The sequence below is a fragment of the Crinia signifera genome, chromosome 5 (genome assembly GCF_055691185.1).
Source record: "Crinia signifera chromosome 5, ASM5569118v1, whole genome shotgun sequence".
Taxonomy (NCBI): domain Eukaryota; kingdom Metazoa; phylum Chordata; class Amphibia; order Anura; family Myobatrachidae; genus Crinia; species Crinia signifera.
The window spans coordinates 120,950,001-120,975,957 of NC_139221.1; the positions used below are offsets into that span (position 1 = coordinate 120,950,001).

The 25,957-nt window shown below is 42.8% G+C and overlaps 1 protein-coding gene across 1 annotated transcript in view; it reads left to right on the plus strand.

The window, feature by feature from the left end:
• The first annotated feature begins 950 nt into the window (after nucleotides 1–950).
• Nucleotides 951–25,957, plus strand: part of LOC146005725 (uncharacterized) — a 286,436-nt gene continuing 261,429 nt past the window's right edge. The window contains exons 1-5 of the mRNA XM_083145153.1: nucleotides 951–1,056; nucleotides 2,833–4,215; nucleotides 7,961–8,086; nucleotides 9,601–9,650; nucleotides 11,668–11,778. Coding sequence (XP_083001279.1) covers nucleotides 951–1,056; nucleotides 2,833–4,215; nucleotides 7,961–8,086; nucleotides 9,601–9,650; nucleotides 11,668–11,778 — 1,776 coding nt within the window. The remainder of the gene's footprint in view (nucleotides 1,057–2,832; nucleotides 4,216–7,960; nucleotides 8,087–9,600; nucleotides 9,651–11,667; nucleotides 11,779–25,957) is intronic.

Consider the following 25,957-nt stretch of genomic DNA (forward strand, 5'->3'; position numbering starts at 1 on the left):
ATGCTTGCTGCCATAGGGGGTTAAATGCTAGTTAACCAGATTAATTTTTTAACCATTACAGGGGGGTTAGGCACCGCATAGGCGAAGAGTCTCTGACAGCATTAGAGACCCAGGACAGGAGCAAAGGAGAAAGCCGCTAGAGGTGCAGGAGTACTTCTAGTGTGTCTTCTTAATGGTGGTGGACATTTTTCGAGGGGCACAGGGTCTCTGTAATACTGTCAGAGACTCTGCGTTTCCTTGAACCCCCTCTGCTGCCGCCCCCCCCACCCCCATCACGTTAACAGCAATAAAATGTTTAATTGCTGTTAAAGTACTGGCGCGTTAACACAATATTAATGTGTTAACGTGCCCATCACTAATATATATGTGTGTTTGTGTGTACATGTACCTGTGTGTACATTACCATTCAAAAGTTTGGTGTCACTTAGAAATGTCCTTATTTCAATGTAGATAACATTAAATGAATCAGAAATACACTTCTTACATTGTTAAAGTGGTAAATGACTATACTAGCTGCAAACGTCTGGTTTTTAAAGGAGTATCCTTGTATAGAGGCCAATTTCCAGCAGCCGTAACTCCCATTTGCCCATTAGAGAAGCTAGTTGAGTATCTGGAGCATCACATTTGTGGGTTTGATTATACCCTCAAAATGGCCAGAAAAAGAGAACTTGGCACAATTGAGCAAGAAGACATTAGAATATTCTTAGAAGTACATTCAAATCTAGTTTGAGAAATAGACGCCTCACATTTCCTCAACTAGCAGCTTTATTAAATGGTACCCGCAAAATGCCAGTGTCAAAGTTTTCAGTGAAGAAGTGACTCTGGGATGCTGGCCTTCTAGGCAGAGTGGCAAAGAAAAAGCCATAGCTGAGACTGGCCAATAAAAGGAAAAGATAAATATGGGCAAAAGAACACAGACACTGGACAGAAGAAAAAAGTGTTATGGAAATATGAAGTTTGAGGTGTTTGGATCGCACAGAATAACATTTGTGAGATGCAGAAGAAGTAAAAAGATGCTGAAAGAGTGTCTGATGCCATCTGTCAATCATCGTGGAGGTAATCTTATGGACTGGGGCTGCTTTTGTGCTGGTAAAGTGGGAGATTTATACAAGGTATATGGGATTTCGAATAAGGAAGGCTATCACTCCATTTTGCAATGCCATGCCATAACCTGTGTACAGTGCTTGATTGGAGCCAGTTTCCTCCTCCAACATTACAATGACCCAAAGCAAACCAAATGATGCAAGAACTATTTAGGGATGAAGCCGGCAGCTGGTATTCTGTCAGTAATGGAATGGCCAGCTCAATTACCATATCTCAACCCATTGAGCTGTTGTGGGAGCAGCTTGACCATATGGTAACTAAGAAGTGCCCATCAATCCAATCCAACTTGTGGAAGGTGCTTCAGGAAATGTGGGGTGAATTTTTTTCAGATTACCTCAACAAATGAACAGCTAGAATGCCAAAGGTCTGCAGTGCTGTAATTGCTGCAAAAGGAGCATTCTTTGATGAAAGCAAAGTTTGAAGGACAAAATTATTATTTCAAATAAAATTTATTTCTAACCTAGCCAATGACTTGACTATATGTTCTATTCATTTTGCAACTCATTTGATAAATAAAAGTCAGTTTTTATGTAAAGCACGAAATTGTCTGTGTGACCCCAATCTTTTGAATGGTAGTGTGTATATATATATATATATATATATATATATATATATATATATATAAACAGATGGCAGGTGCGGCACTCGGTCGGCGTTCACAGTTCACAGTATCAGAAATAATCACACAACACTGCGGTTGCTTATCAACGTTTCAAATGTATTACATTTGTCATCAGGATAAAGTACAAGTGAAATAAAACATACCTTTATAGACACACATACAAGGATACAGCATGTAAGGACGGAACAACGGAGACCGCCCCTCTGCTGGGGGAGTGATGTCACAGAGTAAAACAGCCCGCAGGCAACGTAAGGACGCTAGGAGGATCACCATGGTTACGTGTAAATATTCTGAAAATGCAGTACAGGGAATGAAGAAGCAGCAATACACTAGCAACAATACAATGTGCTGTATACGGAGGTAAGTAAAATGCATAAAGAGGCATAATAAAACTGATAGTCAGCGAAATACAGACAAAGGCAGATACTCATTCAATCCCTTAGGGGAAACCACATCTAGCTGGTGGATCCAGCGGGATTCTAATTGTAGCAATTTTCTTGCCCAATCCCCTCCTTGAATAGAGGGGGGTACGCAGTCAATCATACGGTATCTAAGAGTATTAAGCGCATGTCGACACTCTGCAAAGTGCCGCGCTACTGGCTGATCCCTGCTGCCACTGAGCAGTGCTTGTTTGATGGAGCTGCGATGCGCTCCCATCCTCTCTTTAAATTTGCGTTCCGTTTTGCCTATGTAATAAAGGCTGCACGGGCATATAATAAGATAAATAACAAAGCTGGATTCACATGGAATGTGATACTTAATACTGTATTTGTATCCAGTATGGGGGTGCAGAAATTCATCTCCCGTGAGTAAGAACATGGGCATTTAAAACAGCCGTTTTTGCCAGTCTGAAAGAAACTTTTATTGCTTTTGGGGATGGAGACTTCTGTTTTAACTAGCAAGTCACGAAGATTTTTTCCTCGTGAGTAACAAGGCATGATGGTTTTATTGCAAAAAGGGAGAGATTTGTCACTCTGAATTATGGACCAATGCTGTCTAGTAGTTTTATTCACTATTCCAGAGGCACTATTAAATCTATTGACCCATGGCACTCGAGCATTCTCTATGTCTTCCCTATTACAGGTAGATTTGGGTTTCTGCACCAGCGTCTATCAAGAAATTTGCTGCACCTTCCACCTTTGACCCGCAAACGCATAATGCGAGTATCAAGACGTATGCCAGATTGATAGAAAGAGATGTCGTGACAGCTGTGGACAAAATGCAGAACAGACACCCTAACCTCACACCTCTTGAAAGACAAGCGATTAAGTCTCTTGCACAGAATAAAAACCTCATTATCCGCCCGGCGGACAAAGGGGGTGCAATAGTGCTACAAGACCTGCAAGACTACCACTCAGAAATTATGAGGCAGCTCTCAGACAGCACTACATATAAAAAACTAACATGCAACCCTACCAGTGCCAGTATTACCAAATTACAAGAGGTACGGAATCTCGGAGTTGATTCTGGCACCATCTCGTCAACTATTGCAGAAATCCTGTTACCTAAACACCCCGTGGCTCCAGTGTTATATACAACACCTAAGATTCACAAACAACTATTATCTCCACCAGGTCGCCCAATTGTGTCCGCGAATGGATCTCTATTCCAGCCGGCAACTACATATCTGGATGCAGCATTACAACCTTTGATACAAAAGGAATCTACTTTTTTGCTGGACACCTCATCACTGCTCTGGGACTTTGTGAACATTTCCTCCCTACCTGACAAGTGTACTATGGCTACAATTGATGTAATCAATTTATATACCTCTATCCCCAATGATCTTGGCTTAATGGCAGCACGGAGATTTCTTGAGACGAAAAGTGACTACTCTCTACCGAAAATTGAATTTCTTATATTGTTACTTGATCTCATCCTTACTAATAACTTTTTTGTTTATAACAACAAATTTTATTTACAGGTAAAGGGCTGTGCAATGGGCTCTTCGGCAGCACCGGCCTATGCTAACATATTCATGTTTTCCATCGAACAGGATTTGTTTTTTGCTGACTCTACTTTTTCCTCTAACATCTTATTTTTTAAAATATATATAGACGATTTACTGTTATTTTGGATAGGAGATGAGTATTTACTGACAGAAACCATTAATGTGTATAACGCGAAGGAAGGTCCCATCAAATTTACTTTCGAGTTGAGCAGCTCCAAACTTAATTTCCTCGATGTAGATATACAGATCATCAATAATCAAATCACCACTTCTGTGTACACTAAAAGCACATATCGCAATACATTGCTTAAAGCCCAAAGTTGTCACCCCAGGAGCCTTGTTAATGGTCTCCCATATTCGCAAATGCTGCAAATTTTTCGCATCAATAGTGACATTTCCACCTGCAATGAGCAAATAAATTCCTTAATTACCAAGTTTAAAAATAGAGGATATGATCATAAAGCCCTATTAGAATGTAAGCATAAAGTGCTACAGCTGGACCGCAACCTTCTGCTGGCGCAGAAACCCAAATCTACCTGTAATAGGGAAGACATAGAGAATGCTCGAGTGCCATGGGTCAATAGATTTAATAGTGCCTCTGGAATAGTGAATAAAACTACTAGACAGCATTGGTCCATAATTCAGAGTGACAAATCTCTCCCTTTTTGCAATAAAACCATCATGCCTTGTTACTCACGAGGAAAAAATCTTTGTGACTTGCTAGTTAAAACAAAGTCTCCATCCCCAAAAGCAATAAAAGTTTCTTTCAGACTGGCAAAAACGGCTGTTTTAAATGGCCATGTGTAACATGCAAGTTCTTATTTACGGGAGACACAAATACAGTATTAAGTATCGCTTTTCATGTGAATCCAGCTTCGTTATTTATCTTATTATATGCCTGTGCAGCCTTTATTACATAGGCAAAACGGAACGCAAATTTAAAGAGAGGATGGGAGCGCATCGCAGCTCCATCAAACAAGCACTGCTCAGTGGCAGCAGCGATCAGCCAGTAGCGCGGCACTTTGCAGGCTGTCAACATGCGCTTAATACTCTTAGATACCATATGATTGACTGCGTACCCCCTCTATTCGAGGAGGGGATCGGGCAAGAAAATTGCTACAATTAGAATCCCGCTGGATCCACCGGCTAGATGTGGTTTCCCCTAAGGGATTGAATGAGTATCTGCCTTTGTGTGTATTTCGCTGACTATCAGTTTTATTATGCCTCTTTATGCGTTTTACTTACCTCCGTATACAGCACAGTGGCCCTTATTCTGATCTGTGCGGCCGGAGCCGCATACGTTGCTCCGGCCGCACAAACCAAACCCCGCCTACAAGACGGATCGCCACGGCCGTCCGTACGCGGACGGCTGGCGATCCGCATGAAAATGGTGGGGCGTACGCCTCCACCATGGTGGGAGCTGCCCCCTGCATTCGATGGTCGACGACCATCGAAGGCAGGGCCGCACGCTCCCCCCGCTCACGCAAGCTTAGACCACACGGACAATCGTCCGTGTGAAAGCTTGTATTTGGGCGGAGAGCTGACATCCGGCGATGTCAGCTTTCCGCCCCCATCACTGGCGTCATAGCCTCATTACCATGCATACGCCCCGCGTTTGCATGGGAACGCCCATGAAACGCGGGGCGTATACATAGGTAAATGAGGCTATCAAGCCCCTCACGCCCCTATACGCCCCCTTTGCGGCGTATAATTTTTGTGTGCGGCGAATTCGCCTGCACATGCGCAGAGTGACCTCTGCGCATGTGCAGAGTGAAAACATCGGCGGTACGGCCGCACGCGGGCCGTACCGCACAGATTAGAATAAGGGCCATTGTCTTGTTGCTAGTGTATTGTTGCTTCTTCATTCTCTGTACTGTATTTTCAGAATATTTACACATAACCATGGTGATCCTCCTAGCGTCCTTACGTTGCGTGCGGGCTGTAACTCTGTGACGTCACTCCCCCAGCAGAGGGGCAGTCTCCGTTGTTCCGTCCTTACACGCTGTATCCTTGTATGTGTGTCTATAAAGGTATGTTTTATTTCACTTGTACTTTATCCTGATGACAAATGTAATACATTTGAAACGTTGATAAGCAACCGCAGTGTTGTGTGATTATTTCTGATACTGTGAACGCCGACCGAATGCCGCACCTGCCATCTGTTTGTTACTACCATTGTGAAGGCACCGGCCGCAAGGTATATCGAATCGCCTGGAGTGCCTAGCCCATGCTCTCTCTCTCTCTCTATATATATATAAACGCCGTCTAGGCTCCGGAACTCCTGCTGCCCGCCCCCCTTGGGGGTATCGTGCTCCCGTGCCTTCCCAGGGACCGTGGTCCTGATATACACCAGACAAAACAAAAGAGGCGGCACTTGGAGACTTTGTAGAAAGGTTGAAGCAGTGTATTTCAAATAACAAAGTGCATCTACGTTTCGGGGAACGCACTCCCCGTCATCAGGATACATACAAAATAAACAGTGAGACTTATATAGTGTGTCTTGCCACACGTGAAGGACATCAGGTCCAGTGCCTCGCCACCCGCGGCCCCGTCGCGTCTGTGACCGGCGTTGGCCTTCCACTTCCGGTTCAGCTGACGTCAGCGCGCCCGGCGGCGTTGCCTTGGTAACCCTGTAACAACAACAATGGACAGGTGAAAAACTGTGCAAAAACTATATCATACAATCATAAGAACCCCTGAAAATAGGACAAGGGTATTAAAGTGCATTGTGCATGTAAACATTTTGTTGCTGTACCAAGATAAAAAAGCAAGTGCTAAAACTGGACAAACATAGGTAAGTATAGCAATAACGGACAAATGACAGACATATTAAAAACCAGGACTGACTCCTCAACAACAGATGGATTTCTATCTGTATAGGTCCCCCTATCAAACTGGGAATATTTTAATGGACTGGACCCATGCTGTATTCTCTGGCTCAATGTGGTTTGTATCTGGGTGGAAAACTGGCATTAATAAAACAAATGCCTGCACATTTGCTGATATATATTATCTGAAATTAATCAAACCTAGAGACTCATTTAACCCCTTGGGTCGTAGGGAATCTAGGCGGAATATCCACCTGGATTCTGCTTGCAGCAATTTTTTTGCCCTGTCACCCCCTCTGATTGAATTGGGGATGTGGTCAATGATTTTGTGCTTCAAAGTGGCCATAGTGTGTTTGGCTTCGGCAAAATGCCTGGCCACGGGTTGGTCTCCTGTCCCTGTTTGTAAAGCTGTGCGGATTGCTAGGCGATGTTGTGCCATACGGATTTTAAACGGGCATTCCGTTTTGCCCCTGTCATTGCGGCACCAGTATAAGTGCCGCTTCCCCATTCATTTTCAATGGGCTTTTACAGCCCATTGCTGCACCCTGCCTTCCTGCCCACCCCTTCCCGCCCCACGCTGCTCGGAGTTTCAATGTAAACAGTGGGAGGCACCTCTCCCGCTGCCTCCCACCCTCACATGCAGCAGTGTAAGAGGGTGGGAGGCAGCCGGAGAGGGAGAAATGATGAAAATAATAAAAGAAGATATATAAATATCTTCTTTTTATTATTTTCATCATTATGACAGGGGAGGCTCTGCCTCCCCTGCCTCCCCTGACTGCACGTCCCTGGTATTATGTGGGCAAAACGGAATGCCCGTTTAAAATCCGTATGGCACAACATCGCCTAGCAATCCGCACAGCTTTACAAACAGGGACAGGAGACCAACCCGTGGCCAGGCATTTTGCCGAAGCCAAACACACTATGGCCACTTTGAAGCACAAAATCATTGACCACATCCCCAATTCAATCAGAGGGGGTGACAGGGCAAAAAAATAGCTGCAAGCAGAATCCAGGTGGATATTCCGCCTAGATTCCCTACGACCCAAGGGGTTAAATGAGTCTCTAGGTTTGATTAATTTCATATAATATATATCAGCAAATGTGCAGGCATTTGTTTTATTAATGCCAGTTTTCCACCCAGATACAAACCAGAGAATACAGCATGGGTCCAGTCCATTAAAATATTCCCAGTTTGATAGGGGGACCTATACAGATAGAAATCCATCTGTTGTTGAGGAGTCAGTCCTGGTTTTTAATATGTCTGTCATTTGTCCGTTATTGCTATACTTCCCTATGTTTGTCCAGTTTTAGCACTTGCTTTTTTATCTTGGTACAGCAACAAAATGTTTACATGCACAATGCACTTTAATACCCTTGTCCTATTTTCAGGGGTTCTTATGATTGTATGATATAGTTTTTGCACAGTTTTTCACCTGTCCGTTGTTGTTGTTACAGGGTTACCAAGGCAACGCCGCCGGGCACGCCAACGTCAGCTGAACCGGAAGTGGAAGGCCAACGCCGGTCACAGACGCGACGGGGCCGCGGGCGGCGAGGCACTGGACCTGATGTCCTTCACGTGTGGTAAGACACACTATATAAGTCTCACTGTTTATTTTGTATGTATCCTGATGACGGGGAGTGCGTTCCCCGAAACGTAGATGCACTTTGTTATTTGAAATACACTGCTTCAACCTTTCTACAAAGTCTCCAAGTGCCGCCTCTTTTGTTTTGTCTGGTGTATATATATATATATATATATATATATATATATATATATATATATATATATATATATATATATATATATATATATATATATGAAAAATATATGTGTTTAATTCTTTCCAGAGCCAATTTCAGTTGAGTAAAATGAAAATTACATTCTTTAATTAAATCAACTTATTACAAATATTGCTAAAGTCCTATCAATTTCTTGCCACCTTACTAATAATCACATTTTGATAAAAAAAAAAAAAAAACATGAACAATAACTGTATATTGAAATAATGTATGCAATAATTAACTTACATTTTTTCCTATAACAGATTAAGGGGGACATGACTGTATTTGGTGGAATATATTATGTTTTCTTACCTTCTGACTAAGTTGATTTAATTAAAGAATGTAATTTTCATTTTACCCAACTGAAATTGGCTCTGGAAAGAATTAAACACACACACATATATATATATATATATATATATATATATATATATATATATATATATATATATATATATATATATATATATATATATATATACACTACCATTCAAAAGTTTGGAGTCACGCAGACAATTTCGTGCTTTACATAAAAACTGACTTTTATTTATCAATTGAGTTGCATTACTTCACAGGTATACGCGTCCGCTCGCCACGCTTCGGGCTCGCCACACTTTATATTCTCAACTCCACGCCGACGTGTATAGTGGGGGTATGAAAAGGTCGGAGGACGCGTACCGCCACCCCTCGCAGGCTCGCTACGCTCGCCGCGCTTCGGGTTGGCGTCAATCGTGGGGTGTCGCTCACAATGGGGGGGGGGGGCATTAATTTATACGCATGACGGGGGCATATACAATGAGAAATGGCCCATATTGGCCCATTTCCCATTGTTAGCTATGTAAAATGTGCTTAATTGCGTCCATCGAATCTTGTGCCATTATAATGGCACAAGACCGACGCGATGAACGTGATCACAATGTTAAAAATATATGGCAAAATCGGGTCCATGGCGTCGGTCGCGATTTTGCCTTTGCCGGCAAAATGGACCTGATTTCAAAGGAAATCGGGTCCATCGCGTTAATCGTGTACCTTAAGTTAAGGTACACGATTACTCCCGATTGTGGCCGTGCTAGGAAACAAGTACCCAATATTCTACGATTTTATATTGCAGTTATATTACAGTTTAGGTAAAAAGGTACAGTTTAGGTAAAAAGTTACATGAAAGTGGATTTATAAAATCACATGCACATTTTTGGTGAAAGGGAACATTCCTAAATAAATATTCTGGTTATTGCAAGAAGACAAATATTAGCCTTTGTACTGCACTGTTTATTAATAATTATTCCACCTTATTTTCATTGTTCCTTGCACAGGTGGTAAAGCTCCTAAGAAGCAAAACAAACAAAAGAATATGGACACGTGGGTAAGTAATTAGTATATATAGAAAAACTTTATTGAATTTTGTTTGTGCACTACATAGTTTAGACAGAATGGAACTTTCTGTATTGTAGAGATATAGACTTCTTTGTTCCAGCAATGAGAAATGCATAATTGATGCCACAGACAATGTGGTAGTAAAACTATCAAAATAACAAAAGTGCCTTCAATAATTAAGGGAATTCTCACGATCCATGATAAGACCTTAACAAACTGAATACTGTTTCTATTTTTATTAGATTTATAAACATAGGTTCAGATATTTGCATACAGCTTTTAGCCTATGGCAGAAGTGACACTACACTAAACTGTGAGCCTCACAGGGTTTCAGGAAAGGGTAGGAGTAGGATAAGTAGTGTAATTGTTCCTTTTTACTGGCTGTGAGACCTCTCCTGTTGTGAATTACACATGGTGTTGCCCTTTGACCTAGGAAAGCTCAGCAATGCTTGGTAGAGTTCCTAAAGCTGTGGTGAAAGGTCCTATCAGTGACATGCTGCAACATTATATGTCATGTGAGATGTGCGGCAACAAACATTAAACTGCATTCATTTAACTTATAAGCATGTTGATAAATATTTCAATAGGAAATGCAGATATGGAAAACCGCATTCAAAACCTCAGCAGTAGTCATTTCTGACCTAAGCCCATTAGTTTTATTATTCAACAAGTTATTCAACTGATTAATATTATCTATGTATTGTATTATTATTATTATTATTTTTTTTTTTTTTAAAGAACTGTTGATATTACTGGTGACAAAGAGATTAAGGGCAGATCTACTACGGAAGAGTGACACAGTACCAACCAATCAGCTCCTAATTACCATGTTTCAAACACAGTCTGTAACAGCATTTAGGGGCTGATTGGTTGGTTCTTATCTTACTGTACTTTATCACTCCTCCAATGCTTAGTACATCTCCTGCTAAGTGATAGTACTTTGGTGTCTTCAGCATGTTTTTTAGAGATAGACTTTAACTTAGAAAGTTTTAAAATATGGATTTGACTTTGAATATTGCCAGAAAAGCAACTGAATGGAAATATCCTTATGTCTTTCCATGCAAACATAGTAATATTCATCCTGTACCTTTTTACATTTATATTTTTTTTATTAGGAAAACATTTTTTATACTATTTTCTGCATTTAGTAATCATTACAAAAAAATTCAAATTTCAGTCTGAAAATGCTGGCTGATTTTTTAATATATTTTGATTTAAATGGGGATACAGATCAGAAGCTGTTTATAGAACCCTGTCCTCTAACTTTGGAAATGCAGTTATATAACCATACCAATTAATACAATTAAATTGCTTTAAAAATTAGATTATGTTCAGTTCTTAGTGCAACTCTCCCATAATGACATTGCTAGAAGATATTTAATGTATATGTTGATAAAAAAAAATATTATACCAGTAATGTTTTTATACTTACTGTATATACAATATAAAGGAAATAATATTTTTTTTTTTACTTTTTATTTAATAAAATATTATATATCAATGCTAATTTACCATTACTACTACTAATACTGCTCTGACTTTTAATAATAATAATAATAATAATAATAATAATAATAATAATAATAATAATAACAACAATAATAATAATAATTATAATAATAATATATAACTGTACATATAAAATAAATCTGTTTTAAGCTGCATATGTAAATTAAAAAAAACAATGGGCATATGTTGTAGTTGAATAAAGAATAGCAATAAAGAAATAACAATACCTGTTTTTGCTTACCAACAAAACACTGCTCAGGATGTTCAGGGCATTGATTTTGTAGGTATCTAGAATTGTGCCAGCCTGACAAGACATTGCTTTCTCAGTATTCCAACTAAAGCCCAAAGGTGAGACCACAAAAGTAAGACCACAGCTGCTCAGCTAGGTTGCTAATACTAGGAACAGTTGTTCATATTAAAGAACCCTAATTTAATTTCATGAAAGAGACGTAACATGCCAGTATGTGTAAGTATAGGAGGTATGCTTTTTCTAAAAGGAACTAAAACTCTGTCACTCCAAAGTTGCTCTTCTCCTTGACTCCCAGCAAGCACAGGGACTGCTGTCTGGAAAGAGTAACTTTAACTTTATCTGTGCGGCTGCTGATGAGGTCTGTCTGTGTGATCCTCATAAAAAGATAAGGGTAGAGAGACAGCTCAGAGCATGGCTTGTTTACAGCAGGACAGAAGAAAACAGCTAGACATAAATGAGGGCTGACGGTTTCATGAAGCACATTTGGTTGATCACAGATTCAATCTGACTGCCCTGAACTGAGCGATGATCCGTACAGTATGCAAAATTCACTTCCTTGCTGGTCTGTGCCCACCAGCCTCCCAGCAGCCCCTCAGCCATGGCTTTGAGGAGAACCAGAACTGAACACAGCATTGTTTTACCCAATTCCTTTTGACAACAATCACATTCTTTTAAAAACTTCATAGGTTCTACTTGTCACTGGTTATAAATTAGTTCTTTTCTTGGTTGCAGCTATTGCTCTTCTCATAGAGAATTTTTTATTCTATGTTATGTCAAATCAAACTCAGGCGGGATTTCAGGCATTAATAAACAAAACATAAAACTATTTCATATTAACATTGGAATGTGATATATGTGAACCATATTTTTATTGACTATCACCTTTCACCAATTAATCAAAAATTGTGCAGTTTTATCTTTAGACACCGTTATCAGATAACATCCATACAATAACTGCAACATGTAGCTATTTTAGAACATGAGATAATAAGTAATAGCAAACCTATTGGCTTCCATTTCGCATTGAACATATGAAGAAGATCATTGATACTGAATTCAATCATATATATATATATATATATAATGTCCAAGCCTGCCGGCACTCAGCGTAATCAGCAACGGGCCCCGGTGCCCAAAAAAGCTAGTACATACACTCCAAACGAAATGATGGCACTCAAGAGGCAATTTTTTTCATGCAAATAAAAGCATATATTGTCAAGCTTTCGGGGACTTAAACCCCTTCTTCAGGACAAACACCTTTGGTTATAGGTGTTTGTCCTGAAGAAGGGGTTTAAGTCCCCGAAAGCTTGACAATATATGCTTTTATTTGCATGAAAAAAATTGCCTCTTGAGTGCCATCATTTCGTTTGGAGTGTATATATATATATATATATATATATATATATATATATATATATATATATAAAAACACCGGCACTCCTCAGGGAAATCACCAAACATATGCTCAGGTGCCTATATATGTATTCCATGATTCTAAATATAGTTCTCTTTCAAAAGAAAAGAGCCACATTTTTCAGTGGCTACTCCATACCTTTTTCCTCTGTATGTAACACACATGGTTTTAACTATCAATCCCCTTGGTCTTGGCAAGGCTAGGAAATTAGTATGTATATGCGACATCCAGCTAAGTAATAAATATATATGTATACGCTGCATATGGCAGGTTCTCCAATTTGTTCATCAAAACACAAGGATCACTTTCATGCATTCATACAAGTAAGCAATATAAATGGTGGATGGTATATCGCATCTCCTATTCTCTCAATCCTCTACTTTGATGTTTTACATCAAACTGATAAGGCAAACCATATAACTTTCATCTCTCCCATCATATGTATGTATACCTTATTAGTTCATATCAGGTGTAATCACATCCCCAAGACTTCGCAGCCATGATCCTTTCAGCATGCATCCCACATTGCAACAGCATATAACTTTTTCATTGAATTCTTGCCAGGTGATAACCATGCCCACAACTCCCCCCTCCCCCACTCCAACACAAATCCACCCAACACCATGGTCAAAATGAGCTGTTGGCTAATAAGGTACTAAAGACCAGATCTGGTTCTGTTTGTTATGCCAACAAGACACCATTGATAGGGACAACAGGCTTTGAGCGCTAGGGCAAGGTGTATAGGTGCTGTGTGCAAATGGCTGCCCTCTGGGAGAGGGATGCCGCCCTCAAAAGGAGAACAAGATTGCAGAAAGGATACCAGTAGGCGCCTTGTGCACACAAAAAACTTACAATTTAATTAATAAAAATAAATAACATACAGGATAATTTGCATGCATGCAATAAACAATTTAAAATATATGTATCAACACAATACTGTTTTAAAGTAACATATAATTACCAGGTCCTGGTTGAATGCTCAGGTATGCACACAAATTGAACAGATGTTATTGTCCTGAATGAAGGGGGTGGAATTGCCAGCGCTGTGTTGGGGGACAACAATTGGGGGGGCGGGGTTTGTGAGTCCTCCCAAACGTGAAACCGTATTCAGCAAGTAAGTTCCTTAAACTCCTTGATCATGGAGCTTGATTTGAAACAGCCACTTTGTGGTTACCTTTGGGCGATGTGGACCACGATGGTAGTGTGTCTCCCAGGTCTTATTCGTAAGGCTCTCAGCAGGTCCCAATTGGGGTGCGTGGGTGCGCTCTTCCGCCACACGCTTACAGTGTTTGGTTGTGGGAAGCAGCTACACCGGCCAGCGTGTAATTAAACCCAAGCATTCACATAATATCTAAAAGCAAATTTAAATGGTTGTCAGATAATTGGCTTTTCTGTGTTTTGCTGACTGCGACCAGCAAAACAACTTAAAAAATAACTAACAACTAAAAAATTAGGGACAATGCACACCAAAGGTGCATGTCAATAATTTAGGGTGTGACTTTGTGAGGAAGGGGCGTGGCAACATAATAGTACCAATTAACATAACAGCACATAGTAGTTTCCATTATGCACATTACACCACACAATAGTGCCACTTATACACATTGGGCTAGCTAGAGCTCTTTAGGTATATTTTGTATCAGGTAGAGCCCCTTAGACACACTGGGCCAGGTAGAGTCCTTAGACACACTGCACCAGGAAGAGACCCTTAACCACACTGAGCCAGGTAGAGCTGTTTAGACACACTGCCCAGGTAGATCCCCTTAGACAATGGGGGTCATTTAGACCTGCTCGCCTTTGCTTGCTGCTCTTAAAAATCATTTGATGGTGAATGGATTCCTCCTGTGTGCATGGCTGCAAGCATGTTTGCAGCCGTGTATATAGGAGGAGGCTGTGTGGGGAGAGTGTGGTCGATGGGGCAATAGCTACTGTACCTGCTCACTGGGCTGCAAGTGTTTGGAGCCCAGTGAGCAGGTCTGAATCACACCCACTCTGCCAGGTAGAGCCTCTTGGACACACTGCACCATGATTACACACACCATAATGCCCATTACACATTATGCCACACTTTAATGCCCATTACACATTATGCCACACACTGTAATGCCCATTACACCTTATGCCACACATAATAATGACCATTACACAATAATTCCACATACTGTAATGCCCAGTTGCTTCAGTGGTTTTCATTTTGATCCAGCTGCTGTGGAGTTACATTTGTCTACAAGCTGCAGATTGATCATTCAGCTAACAGCCAGTCCCTGCTTCCCCTCTACTCTGTCCTGGGCCCTGCCTCCTTCCAGCACTTAACCAGTCCCTGCTTCTCTGCTCCCCATCTCTGTCCCAGGATGGATGACAAGGCCCTGCCCCCTTCTTCAGGGCCAGCCCTAGGCATAGGCAAAATAGGCTTTTGCCTAGAGCATCTGCAATTTCATAGGGCATCTGTTCAGGCTTAGATCTGCTGCAACGGCTTCCTCAGTCACATGCCTGTAAGAAGAAGTCACAGCTACGGACTGTGACCTAAACGCTGCTTGAGAAGCATAGAGCCTGTTGTGCAGCAGTTGCCCCCACCCCATCTCGTTCACCGGTGTCCCGCTGGTCATATAGCTGCAGCTGAGCAGGCTTATAGTGAATGAGTCAAACAGAATCACTATACACCTCTGAGGGGCGTGCAAAGGACAGTGACTAACCGCACTGGAGAAGTCGGTGCCGCTTTCCAGGCAGTCAGAAGTGGCAGGCGGGTCCTCTCATCTTTCCCCAGCTCCTCCTCTCTGCTCTCTGGGTAGCTGCCAGGGTGATTCTGCCTGGGAGGCGGAGCCGACGGGGGATGATCATTGTGCCCATGTGATACAAGAACTTCTGATCCCTGCCTGCAGAGAGAGCCAGCCCCTGCCTTAGAAGCAAAGGCATGCATAGCACATTTGGTAGGGGGTGTACCATCAAAGGGGTGTGCCTAGCACCACCTATTGGGTGTGTCTAACGTCGCCAATCAAGCGTGTCTACCATCATCTATTGGCACTAACTACTATATAAAATGTCTCTCAGCCACACCATAAACTTCTGCCTATTTTAGTTCTAATCTTCTAATTACTCTGTGTAACAGTACATGCAAATAGACTCACAAACATATATGGATGACACAGGTATGTAGTGATTTGACAATGGTCTAGTACAATTAATAATGCAAAACATACATAATTGATTGATGGGCGCTTCTTTTAATTGAATACAGTTATAAAAAGCAAAAGTATTTGGTAAAAGGGTATTTCTGGTATTGCTAGTGGCAGGGATGCATTCATAAGGGTGAACACAGCATTAGGGGGTGCCTGTGCACCCCTAACACTCAATGAGGGAAATTTGCTAAGATATGTATTCTACTTCACATATGATGTTGCTATGGGAAACCAAACAGAATTTACTTTTTACTTATTTAGCACCCTCTAGAAGATAGTAGACAGGATCAGATTACTTGCCAATAGCAACATCACATGTGAAGTAGAATACACATCTTAGTAAATTTCCCCCAATGTGTGCACACCTATGCTTAGAAGCAGTGGTGGCTCCTGCTATTGGGCTGCAGGAGCAGGACTGCAGCCCCTCCAGTGAAAACCAGGAGGTTTCAAGTGTAAATAAGACAGCCAGCATCAGAGCTTTGGGCGCTCAAGTGAGGGGTGCACATTCTACTTGCGGGGGGGGGTGCGGGATCTACCTCCGGAGCTCTCTTCTGGCTGTCTGTCTCTTCCAGTCCTCATGTGTCTTTCCTGTCAGGAGTCCCAACACCAGGCTCCATGTGTGAACTCCTCTCATGTGGCGAAGAGTTCAGCATGTAGTAGCTTCCTATTAGAAGCTGCTACTGCCCATCAAATAGAGGACTGAAAACTCCTCCCCCACTTGGGCTGCCAGTACATGGAGTGATGACAGAAACAGCTTTCCAGCTGGAAGCCATTCTGTGCACATCACCAGAGCTACAGTGCCTCTAAGGGCTGCTGCCTGTGCAGCCCAGCAGAAACAAATTATCTGCAGTGAGCATGCCTAGACTTCAGTGAGTCACTCAGTGTGATGCAGCTGAAGGAAGGTATGCATTGCACCAGAGAGGTGCATAGCATTTTTTTTATTTTTATAATATTTGAGCCTCTGTGAATAATATTTATTTAAACTATTATTTGTGTAGTTCTTTAATAGGAGTATCATTTTCAGTACTTTAATAGTAAAGTTATTCAAAGTTTGTATTTTGCTCTGTACCTGTGTTTGTGTGCATATTATTATTATTATTATTATTATTATTATTATTATTATTATTATTATCCTTTATTTTTATGGTGCCACAAGGGTTCCGTAGCACCCAGTTACAGAGTACACATAATCAAACAGGAAAAACAGTGCCTTACAGTTGAAGACAATACAGGACAAATAAAGGGCAAATGATTATAGGAACATCAGCCGATTATTGCAACATAAGCATCCAGGTGGTAGCAAGCATCAGGATTTGGTGCAGTCGAAGACCACTGAAGTAAGAAAGGATAAGCAAATGAGGTAAGAGGATCCTGCTCATGAGAGCTTACATTCTAAAGAGGAAGGGCAGACAGACATAATTTTTTTTCAGTATACTGTATGCACAAAATCACTGGTACTGAGCAATCACAATCAAGGTTACTTTATTCCATAGTTTAAGGTGATTTGAAGTAGATTATCTGTATGTTGTGTTCCGTTTGCAATCAGTAGTACCCAGGCAATTGCAGCCCCCCTTAAGTTTAAAGGCTGTATCCGCCACTGCTTTGAAGTTAACTTATGATAGTCACAGCCTGCAGCTATCTTGCAGCTTTCTTCCAATGCCTCCCCAGTCACCAAATATCTCCTGGTCTCTATCTCCATCACCCACTAGCTACATCACCCACTAGCTACATCACCCACTATCTACCTCCCTGTCACCCACTACCGCACTGTCTCTATCTCCATCACCCACTATCTATCTCCCTGTACCCTCTATCTCCTATCAGGGATTTATGCAGCAGAACCATTCACAAAGGGGCAGATATACTAAGCTTTGGAGAATAATAAAGTGAAGAGATATATAAGCTATCAACTAATGTCCTGCTAATTGCCATTTTTTAAACACAGTATGTAGCATTACAGTTAGAAACTGGTTTGCTGGTACTTTACCTCTCTACGTTATCACTCTCCCAGGCTTAATACATCTACATACCTCTAAACAGTCCTGCTTTTCGCGGGACAGTTAAATTTTTCTCTGACTGTCCCGTTGTCCCATGGTTGGGGGGAAGTTGAGAGTCCACCTGTTACTTGTTGTTCTATTTACCAGAGCAGGTGAGATTAGAGCTTCTATTCAATGGAAGAGAGGGGCTGAGGGCATGGCCAGCTGCTCACAGAGTGATGGGCATGCCCCCATAGTAATGAAAACTAGGAATGGTTTGCAAACATGGCATTGAGAGGTGTGTCTCTGCCCAAGAGAATGGAGTTAGAGACGGCAGCTTGTGGGGAAAAATTGATCAACAATTAGCTTCCAGGCAATCTCCCACAGCTTTACTGTCAGGGTGGGATGTACTGTACAAACCTTTTATAGTTCTTAAGATGCAAGGGACAGTTCTTCATATAAGAACTGTTCTTTGCAATGAGTACCAGTCCCTGAACTTCCAGGTTTATGACCCCTGTTTCCATTTGCACATATGCAAGGACACAATGGATGTGAGGGATGCTAGGAGTTATCCAATTGCATACCCTTGACAGCACAGGTTGCCAAAAGAACGCAATATGGTTCTGTGGGGTCTTAGTACATATTGGAGATGGGGCCAAAACGGTGTTTGAATACATTTCCCCATTAGTACAGTATATCCTGCTTTCAGGGAGGAAAAATAGGGGAGAGACTTAATCGATGGAGACAAAAGGGGGTGGGTGGCACCAGACAGAATCTTGCCTATGGTATCAAATTGCCCATGGCTGGCTCTGGCTTCTGGTCCCGAGCATTTTGGATAAGGGAAACTCAACCTGTATTATTATTTGTTTATCTTTCCCTTGAGCTGTCTCAAGTTGTAATACCTTGTATAAAAGTACATTAGTTTGGAAGTATGAGTCCAGCATATCCATCTGTGTTCCAGTGACATGCTGTGGTGGCTGTGAACGGAGAGGCACTATCACAGCCACCACCGCACCGCAACTCTCCCCCCCGCTCCTGGCTACCGCCGACACCCACTACCGCCCCCCCCCTCCAGCAGCAGCCAGCAACCATCCCCTGCCTCAACGTCCGTCCCTGCCCGCTGCCCCCCCATGCACCTGGACGCTGCCGACACTGGCACACACAGCAGCCAGCAACCATCCTCTGCCGCCACCTCCATCCCCGCCCATTTGAGTCCCCCCCCCCAAAAATAAAATGATACTCACTGGAGAGGGTATCAGCAGTCACACAAGCAGGGAACCGGGATTTGGGAGCCAAGGCACAGGGCACAGCATGAGGAGCAGGGGAGAGGGGAGCAAACACGGCACTGTCAGAACTGAAGCTTACATGACAGGGGCTGCTGTGATTGGACAGCAGCTGGATCTGCTGTCCAATCACAGCAGCCCCTGTCAATTAGGCACTTCTAAAAGTGCCACTTTTGGTGTTATTTTTAATAGGCTTTTTAAGCCCATTGCTTAGCTCCGCCCCAAGCCCCGCTCCCCGCTTCATCCCCTTGCAGTTTTGTGTGGGAGGCACGCTTATCGGTGCCTCCAAAACTAGGTTAAATAATTCAAACCAGTAAAATAATATAAAGAAAATACGGTACTTATGTAGTAACTGGGCTGCCGATTTCTAAATCGGGTCGGATCGGGAGATCGCATCGCATCGCATGCGACCATGCGATTCGATGCGATGCGATGCGATGCGATGACCCGATTTTTCCATAGGAATCAATGTTAAAATGGACTGAGTCCATTTTAACATGGAATTCAATGGGAAAAATGGGTCCTTTTCATACCCCTACTATCCAAGTGGGCATGGAGTTGGATATAAACCTGTGGCGAGCGTAGCGAGCCACCGAGCCCGAAGCGTGGCGAGCGAAGCGAGCCCCGAGAGGGGACGAATACCGTCCCCTCGCGGGGCTCGCTTCGCTCGCCACGCTTCGGGCTCGGTGGCTCGCTACGCTCGCCACAGGTTTATATCCAACTCCATGCCCACTTGGATAGTAGGGGTATGAAAAGGACCCATTTTTCCATAGGAATCATTTTAACATTGATTCCTATGGAAAAATCGGGTCATCGCATCCGATATCGGATGCGATGCGATGCGATATCGCATCGCATCTGATTGTATGCCTTAACTTAAGGCATACAATCAAAAAATCGGCAGCCCAGTTACTACATAAGTACCGAAAATACTTATGACACAGAATATGTGTCATAGGTATATTCTTTGTAATATTTTAAAACAAAATGACAGGGGAAGCACTGCCTCCCCTGCCTCCCCTGACTGCACATCCCTGCTGTGTTCAGATTTGCATCTCTGTACATTCAGTCATTTGGGAGCTGGAGAGCGAATCGTTAACTATATTGAGCGTACTTACTAAGCAATATTACAAACGATATTGCTAAGAAGGGACAAAATGATTTATATTATTAAAATATCATTTAGTGTGTTTAGGGCTTAATTGTATTTTTAAAATATTTAGCAATTCTAAACATTAGCATTAAATGTACCATAAATGTTATTTTTTTTAAATTAGACTAATCCACAATTGCATTGTAGCTTTTTGCTGCTTACTAATTTGATTTATAAGAAACATATTACTGAAATGCAAGATATTCACTTGCTTATTCACTTTTTTTTAATATAACCATATTTAAGGAATGTTCTGCAAATGTGTTAAGAAAATGGCAAATGAACACAAATCCTAAGTAGAATTTTTCTAATTTTTAAGAAAAGCTTTTCAAATGTGCTTGTAAAATGCATGAAACATTTTTTTAGGGATGCCTTTATCATGCTTCCCATTGGGAGGCATTGGGGAAATTGCTGGTGTTTTTTTTTTTAGATTAGGCACTCGGGTGGTTAAGAGTCAGGATTAGGGGTGGGAGGGTTACGCTGCAGGAAGGGTTAGGTATTTAAGAGATGGGGATAGGGGTGAACAGTAAGGTAAGGTTTAGGTTTCGGCACTAAAAGGGAAAGTTTATGGTTAGGATCTAATGTGGAGTGCTAGGGATAGGCTGTGGTGGAGAGGATTTGGCATCAGTTAGAGAGGGTTATGAGGGTAGGGGCAGAGGGTAAGTATATTAAGTGAGCCCCTGTCAGGTTTCTGACCATAAGGATGCCACAGTCAGTCTTCTTGCCATAGGAATCCTGCCGGTTGGCCATCCATACTGTATGTATTCTTTTTTTTTACAGGTAAAATGAAATAGAAGGATATAGTAATAATAACTATGGTAGTAGTGAAATCTTTTAGTTTAAAATGAGTTTGAGCATCCTCCTAGCAGTACACAAGTCCTTGAGGCCCTCAACCCACATGAAAAAGCTCTATGTGTAGAGGTGGTATTTATGTTCAACTTCTGACATTTGATTATTTACATATGTTAATTACATTTGCTAATTACCTGTGACTAGAGATGAGTTGAATAATTCAGCAAAGATTGATATTATTTACAGTCAGTAATACGATTCACCAATTTTGAGTAAAACAGAATTTGAATTCTGAAGCTGAAAACAGGCAGAAGGCCGGTCCTGTTGGAGGCTGGGCAAGACTAAAGGGTTTTTCCTACTTGTAAGTGCCTGAACTAATGGGCCAATTCAGAACCGTTTATTTTGGTCCAAAGACAGCCCCTTTCCCGATGTCCGGGGTTTGCACATGGCTGATTATGCGCATGCGCAAACCCCGGGAGCAAAAGATTCAGACTTCCTGAGCCATTCTCTCTGGGAAGGGAGGGCTGGGGGCAAACATGGGGCCACAGCAGGGGAATGCCCCGTGTTTTATGGGTGCCCCATAAAAACGCTGGGCATTTCCGTGGGAATGCAGGCCTGTCCATGCTGGCTCAAGGCAGGCGGCTGAAATCACATGACGTCAGCACCCGCCCCCCTATTCGGACACCTGGGGCCATCTGAGAAGTAAGTTTAGCTTACTTTTCAGAGCGAAGCCTAAAGAAATCGTTCAATGGTCAGCGACCATTGAATGATTTCTGCTCCAGGCGATTTCTCCTCCAGTCAAGTCCATGCGTTCGGCCATGCAGCGGGCAGCGTTTACGTTTTCTAGGCTACGAACATATGTAGTCTAGCAAACAGGTGTGAATCAGGCCATAAGTTCTAGTATAATAGTAAATTGGTCAGTGATCACACTACCAAAATCACCTTTATCATTTGTACATGTCTGTTATGCAGCACAATTCAGATTTAATAGTTTATAAATCTAAAATGCACTGTTAACAATATTTAACGTAGACCTTTAATATATTCTGATATCAGCAGTAGATAAAAGACTGTGGTGGACCATCAGAGTGTCTGAGGGATTCTGGCAGGCAGTGTCAGTGCAAATGCCTCTTTAGCTGAAGTCAGTGATCTGTTAATCATCCCCCTGTTACTCCACAGAAATGCCATTGAAATGGTATGATTCTCCATGCATCGTAATTGCATACACAGAGGGAAAGCATCAGATGCTTGTGTTTGATGATTTTCTGGCATCTCACTGTATACACAACAGATTTTTTTGCTGCATCCAGTGGCATCACCAGACATTTGTAGGTCCGATAGCAAAAGTTTGTAAGGGCCCCTATGTACCACACAATGGTGAAAACTCTATATTACTCTGACAGGGAAGGCGGCCCCTTTCAGCTCTGGGTCCCATAGCAGGTGCACTCCCTGCACTTATGGTAGTTACCCCCTTGGCTGCATCTTTTGTTGTAACTGAGTCTTAAGCTAATACCACTGCTGAATTCATCTAAACTGAAACACACACTTGCAGTGTATTGGGACCGTGCTTTTGAACCATAGGTCAGCCGCTATAACTTGCAGCATACCTATTGCAGATACAGTTTCTATATATGAGTATAATCTACTGTGTAAGCAGCTGTGCATCTGTAGGGGTGTGGTATAACACACCGACAGTCGGGATTCCGACAGTCATTAGCGTGACGTTGGAATCCCGACTGCACAGCGGGGGGAGCGCAATGAAGTCCCTTGCGGGCACGGTGGTGATCTTCACTCACCATCTATTTTATTCTCCCTCTATGGGGATCGTGGACCCCCACGAGGGAGCAGTTGGGATTCCGACGTCGGAGTAATGACTGTCGGAATCCCGACTATCGGTGAGACGTCCGGCACCCCATCTGTAGACCCAGCCACATACACGCAACATGTAACAATATTGACTTAGAAACCCCCTAGTAATGGCCACTAAAATCTATTGACTCTGCATCCATTTCTGAACTGTGTCTCTGAATGGCAAAAATCAGGATGCGTCCATTGTATGACTCATAGTAAGACACATGTGCAGAATTATAACATTGGGCAACTGTGTGTCCACATCTGAATTCGTCCCTCTGAGACTTATTTGTATTGGCAGCACCTTGAAAAATAATTATCTGATGGTTGCACACACTTAAGTAAAATAATGAAACTTTTTGTAATTCAAAAAATATAAATATAAAAATAAAGATGCAAGAGGGGGTGTGAGGGTCTGCGCTCAGAGTGTGCAATAAATGACTGACAGTGAGTGTTGGATAAATGCAGTTTTATTTTCACTGACAATGTATCCACTGTGCCGTTGCGTGCAGCTTAGGGTGTTTGGACAAATGCAGTTTTGTAATCACTGACAATGTATCCACTTTTCCGTTGCGTGCAAGGGGTTAAGAACAATGGGGGGGGGGGGGGAAATGAATCTGTGCTGCTGGGCAAGCACACAGATATGGTGGGGTGGTTGCAGTCAAATGGGGGAGAAGAAAAAGTCACAATGCCGATAAGCAAGTAAGTGGTGCGGGGGGCTGGCGTCCCGTTCCGCCCGCAGTACACTATACCTGTTCTCGCCGGGGGTTCTTGTCCTCTCTCCTTCTTCCTCTTGCTGGCTCTGTCACACCTGGGTTGAATCAGCGCCTTGTCCGCTCGATTCGCCGGTTACCATGGCTACTGCACAGACGGGACTTCCGGGTTGAAGTCACGCGGGATTCGCGCCTTGGTCTGTCTGATGCAGTTGCCCCGCGCTCGACTCCCAGCCGGGAGGAGACTTGATGTGTCTGTGAATGTGGCTGTAAGACTCCAACGCGTTGCGACCCTCGTGGGTCTTCTTCAGGGAGTATACTGTGTGCTGATCTTGTATCTGTTTATATCCTATTTGCGTCCTGACGTATGGATGTGCGGTGGCCATTTTGAGTGAGGGCAAAATAGCCCATAGTCGATATCTCATGCTTATGGTTCGGGGGTGGGTGAAATAAAAGGTGAAGGGGAATAGACAAGACAGGTAGACACTGATGCTTATGTCTACGTCTGTTTGTGTAGGTATATCGCACAGGTACCGGATTTGGTTATGTAACTCGTCTTATGGTGAAATTACGGCGGCCATATTGGTTGAGGGAAATTTGCCCATACATGGGTTTCTATTTCTCTAAGATGGGTGTCACTCTTGGAGGATCAGTGGTAGTGCTGGGGAACAGTGAGATAATGAACTTGTCAAGCTATGTATAAACATGTACTATGTGAGTATATTGTTCTCACTGGTCTTCTATATCGTAGTGGGACGGGGGAGGGGAGGGGGGGGGTTTGGTATGGTAATAACTAGCTGGTGTAGGAGGGGTTTGCGGGGACTATGGCTAGCAGTCTCCAAGGGTTGTTGTAAGATAATCCTTATAATAGCCAGGATGGTGGTTGGTCAGTAGTGACTAATGGATCTGACCTCATTGTCAGCATTGAGTCCCCTGGGTAGCATGGATCTCAGAGTGAAGATCCACTCTGAGATCCATGCTACCCAGGGGACTCAATGCTGACAATGAGGTCAGATCCATTAGTCACTACTGACCAACCACCATCCTGGCTATTATAAGGATTATCTTACAACAACCCTTGGAGACTGCTAGCCATAGTCCCCGCAAACCCCTCCTACACCAGCTAGTTATTACCATACCAAACCCCCCCTCCCCTCGCCCGTCCCACTACGATATAGAAGACCAGTGAGAACAATATACTCACATAGTACATGTTTATACATAGCTTGACAAGTTCATTATCTCACTGTTCCCCAGCACTACCACTGATCCTCCAAGAGTGACACCCATCTTAGAGAAATAGAAACCCATGTATGGGCAAATTTCCCTCAACCAATATGGCCGCCGTAATTTCACCATAAGACGAGTTACATAACCAAATCCGGTACCTGTGCGATATACCTACACAAACAGACGTAGACATAAGCATCAGTGTCTACCTGTCTTGTCTATTCCCCTTCACCTTTTATTTCACCCACCCCCGAACCATAAGCATGAGATATCGACTATGGGCTATTTTGCCCTCACTCAAAATGGCCACCGCACATCCATACGTCAGGACGCAAATAGGATATAAACAGATACAAGATCAGCACACAGTATACTCCCTGAAGAAGACCCACGAGGGTCGCAACGCGTTGGAGTCTTACAGCCACATTCACAGACACATCAAGTCTCCTCCCGGCTGGGAGTCGAGCGCGCGGCAACTGCATCAGACAGACCAAGGCGCGAATCCCGCGTGACTTCAACCCGGAAGTCCCATCTGTGCAGTAGCCGTGGTAACCGGCGAATCGAGCGGACAAGGCGCCGATTCAGCCCAGGTGTGACAGAGCCAGCAAGAGGAAGAAGGAGAGAGGACAAGAACCCCCGGCGAGAACAGGTATAGTGTACTGCGGGCTGAACGGGACGCCAGCCCCCCGCACCACTTACTTGCTTATCGGCATTGTGACTTTTTCTTCTCCCCCATTTGACTGCAACCACCCCACCATATCTGTGTGCTTGCCCAGCAGCACAGATTCATTTCCCCCCCCCCCCCATTGTTCTTAACCCCTTGCACGCAACGGAAAAGTGGATACATTGTCAGTGATTACAAAACTGCATTTGTCCAAACACCCTAAGCTGCACGCAACGGCACAGTGGATACATTGTCAGTGAAAATAAAACTGCATTTATCCAACAC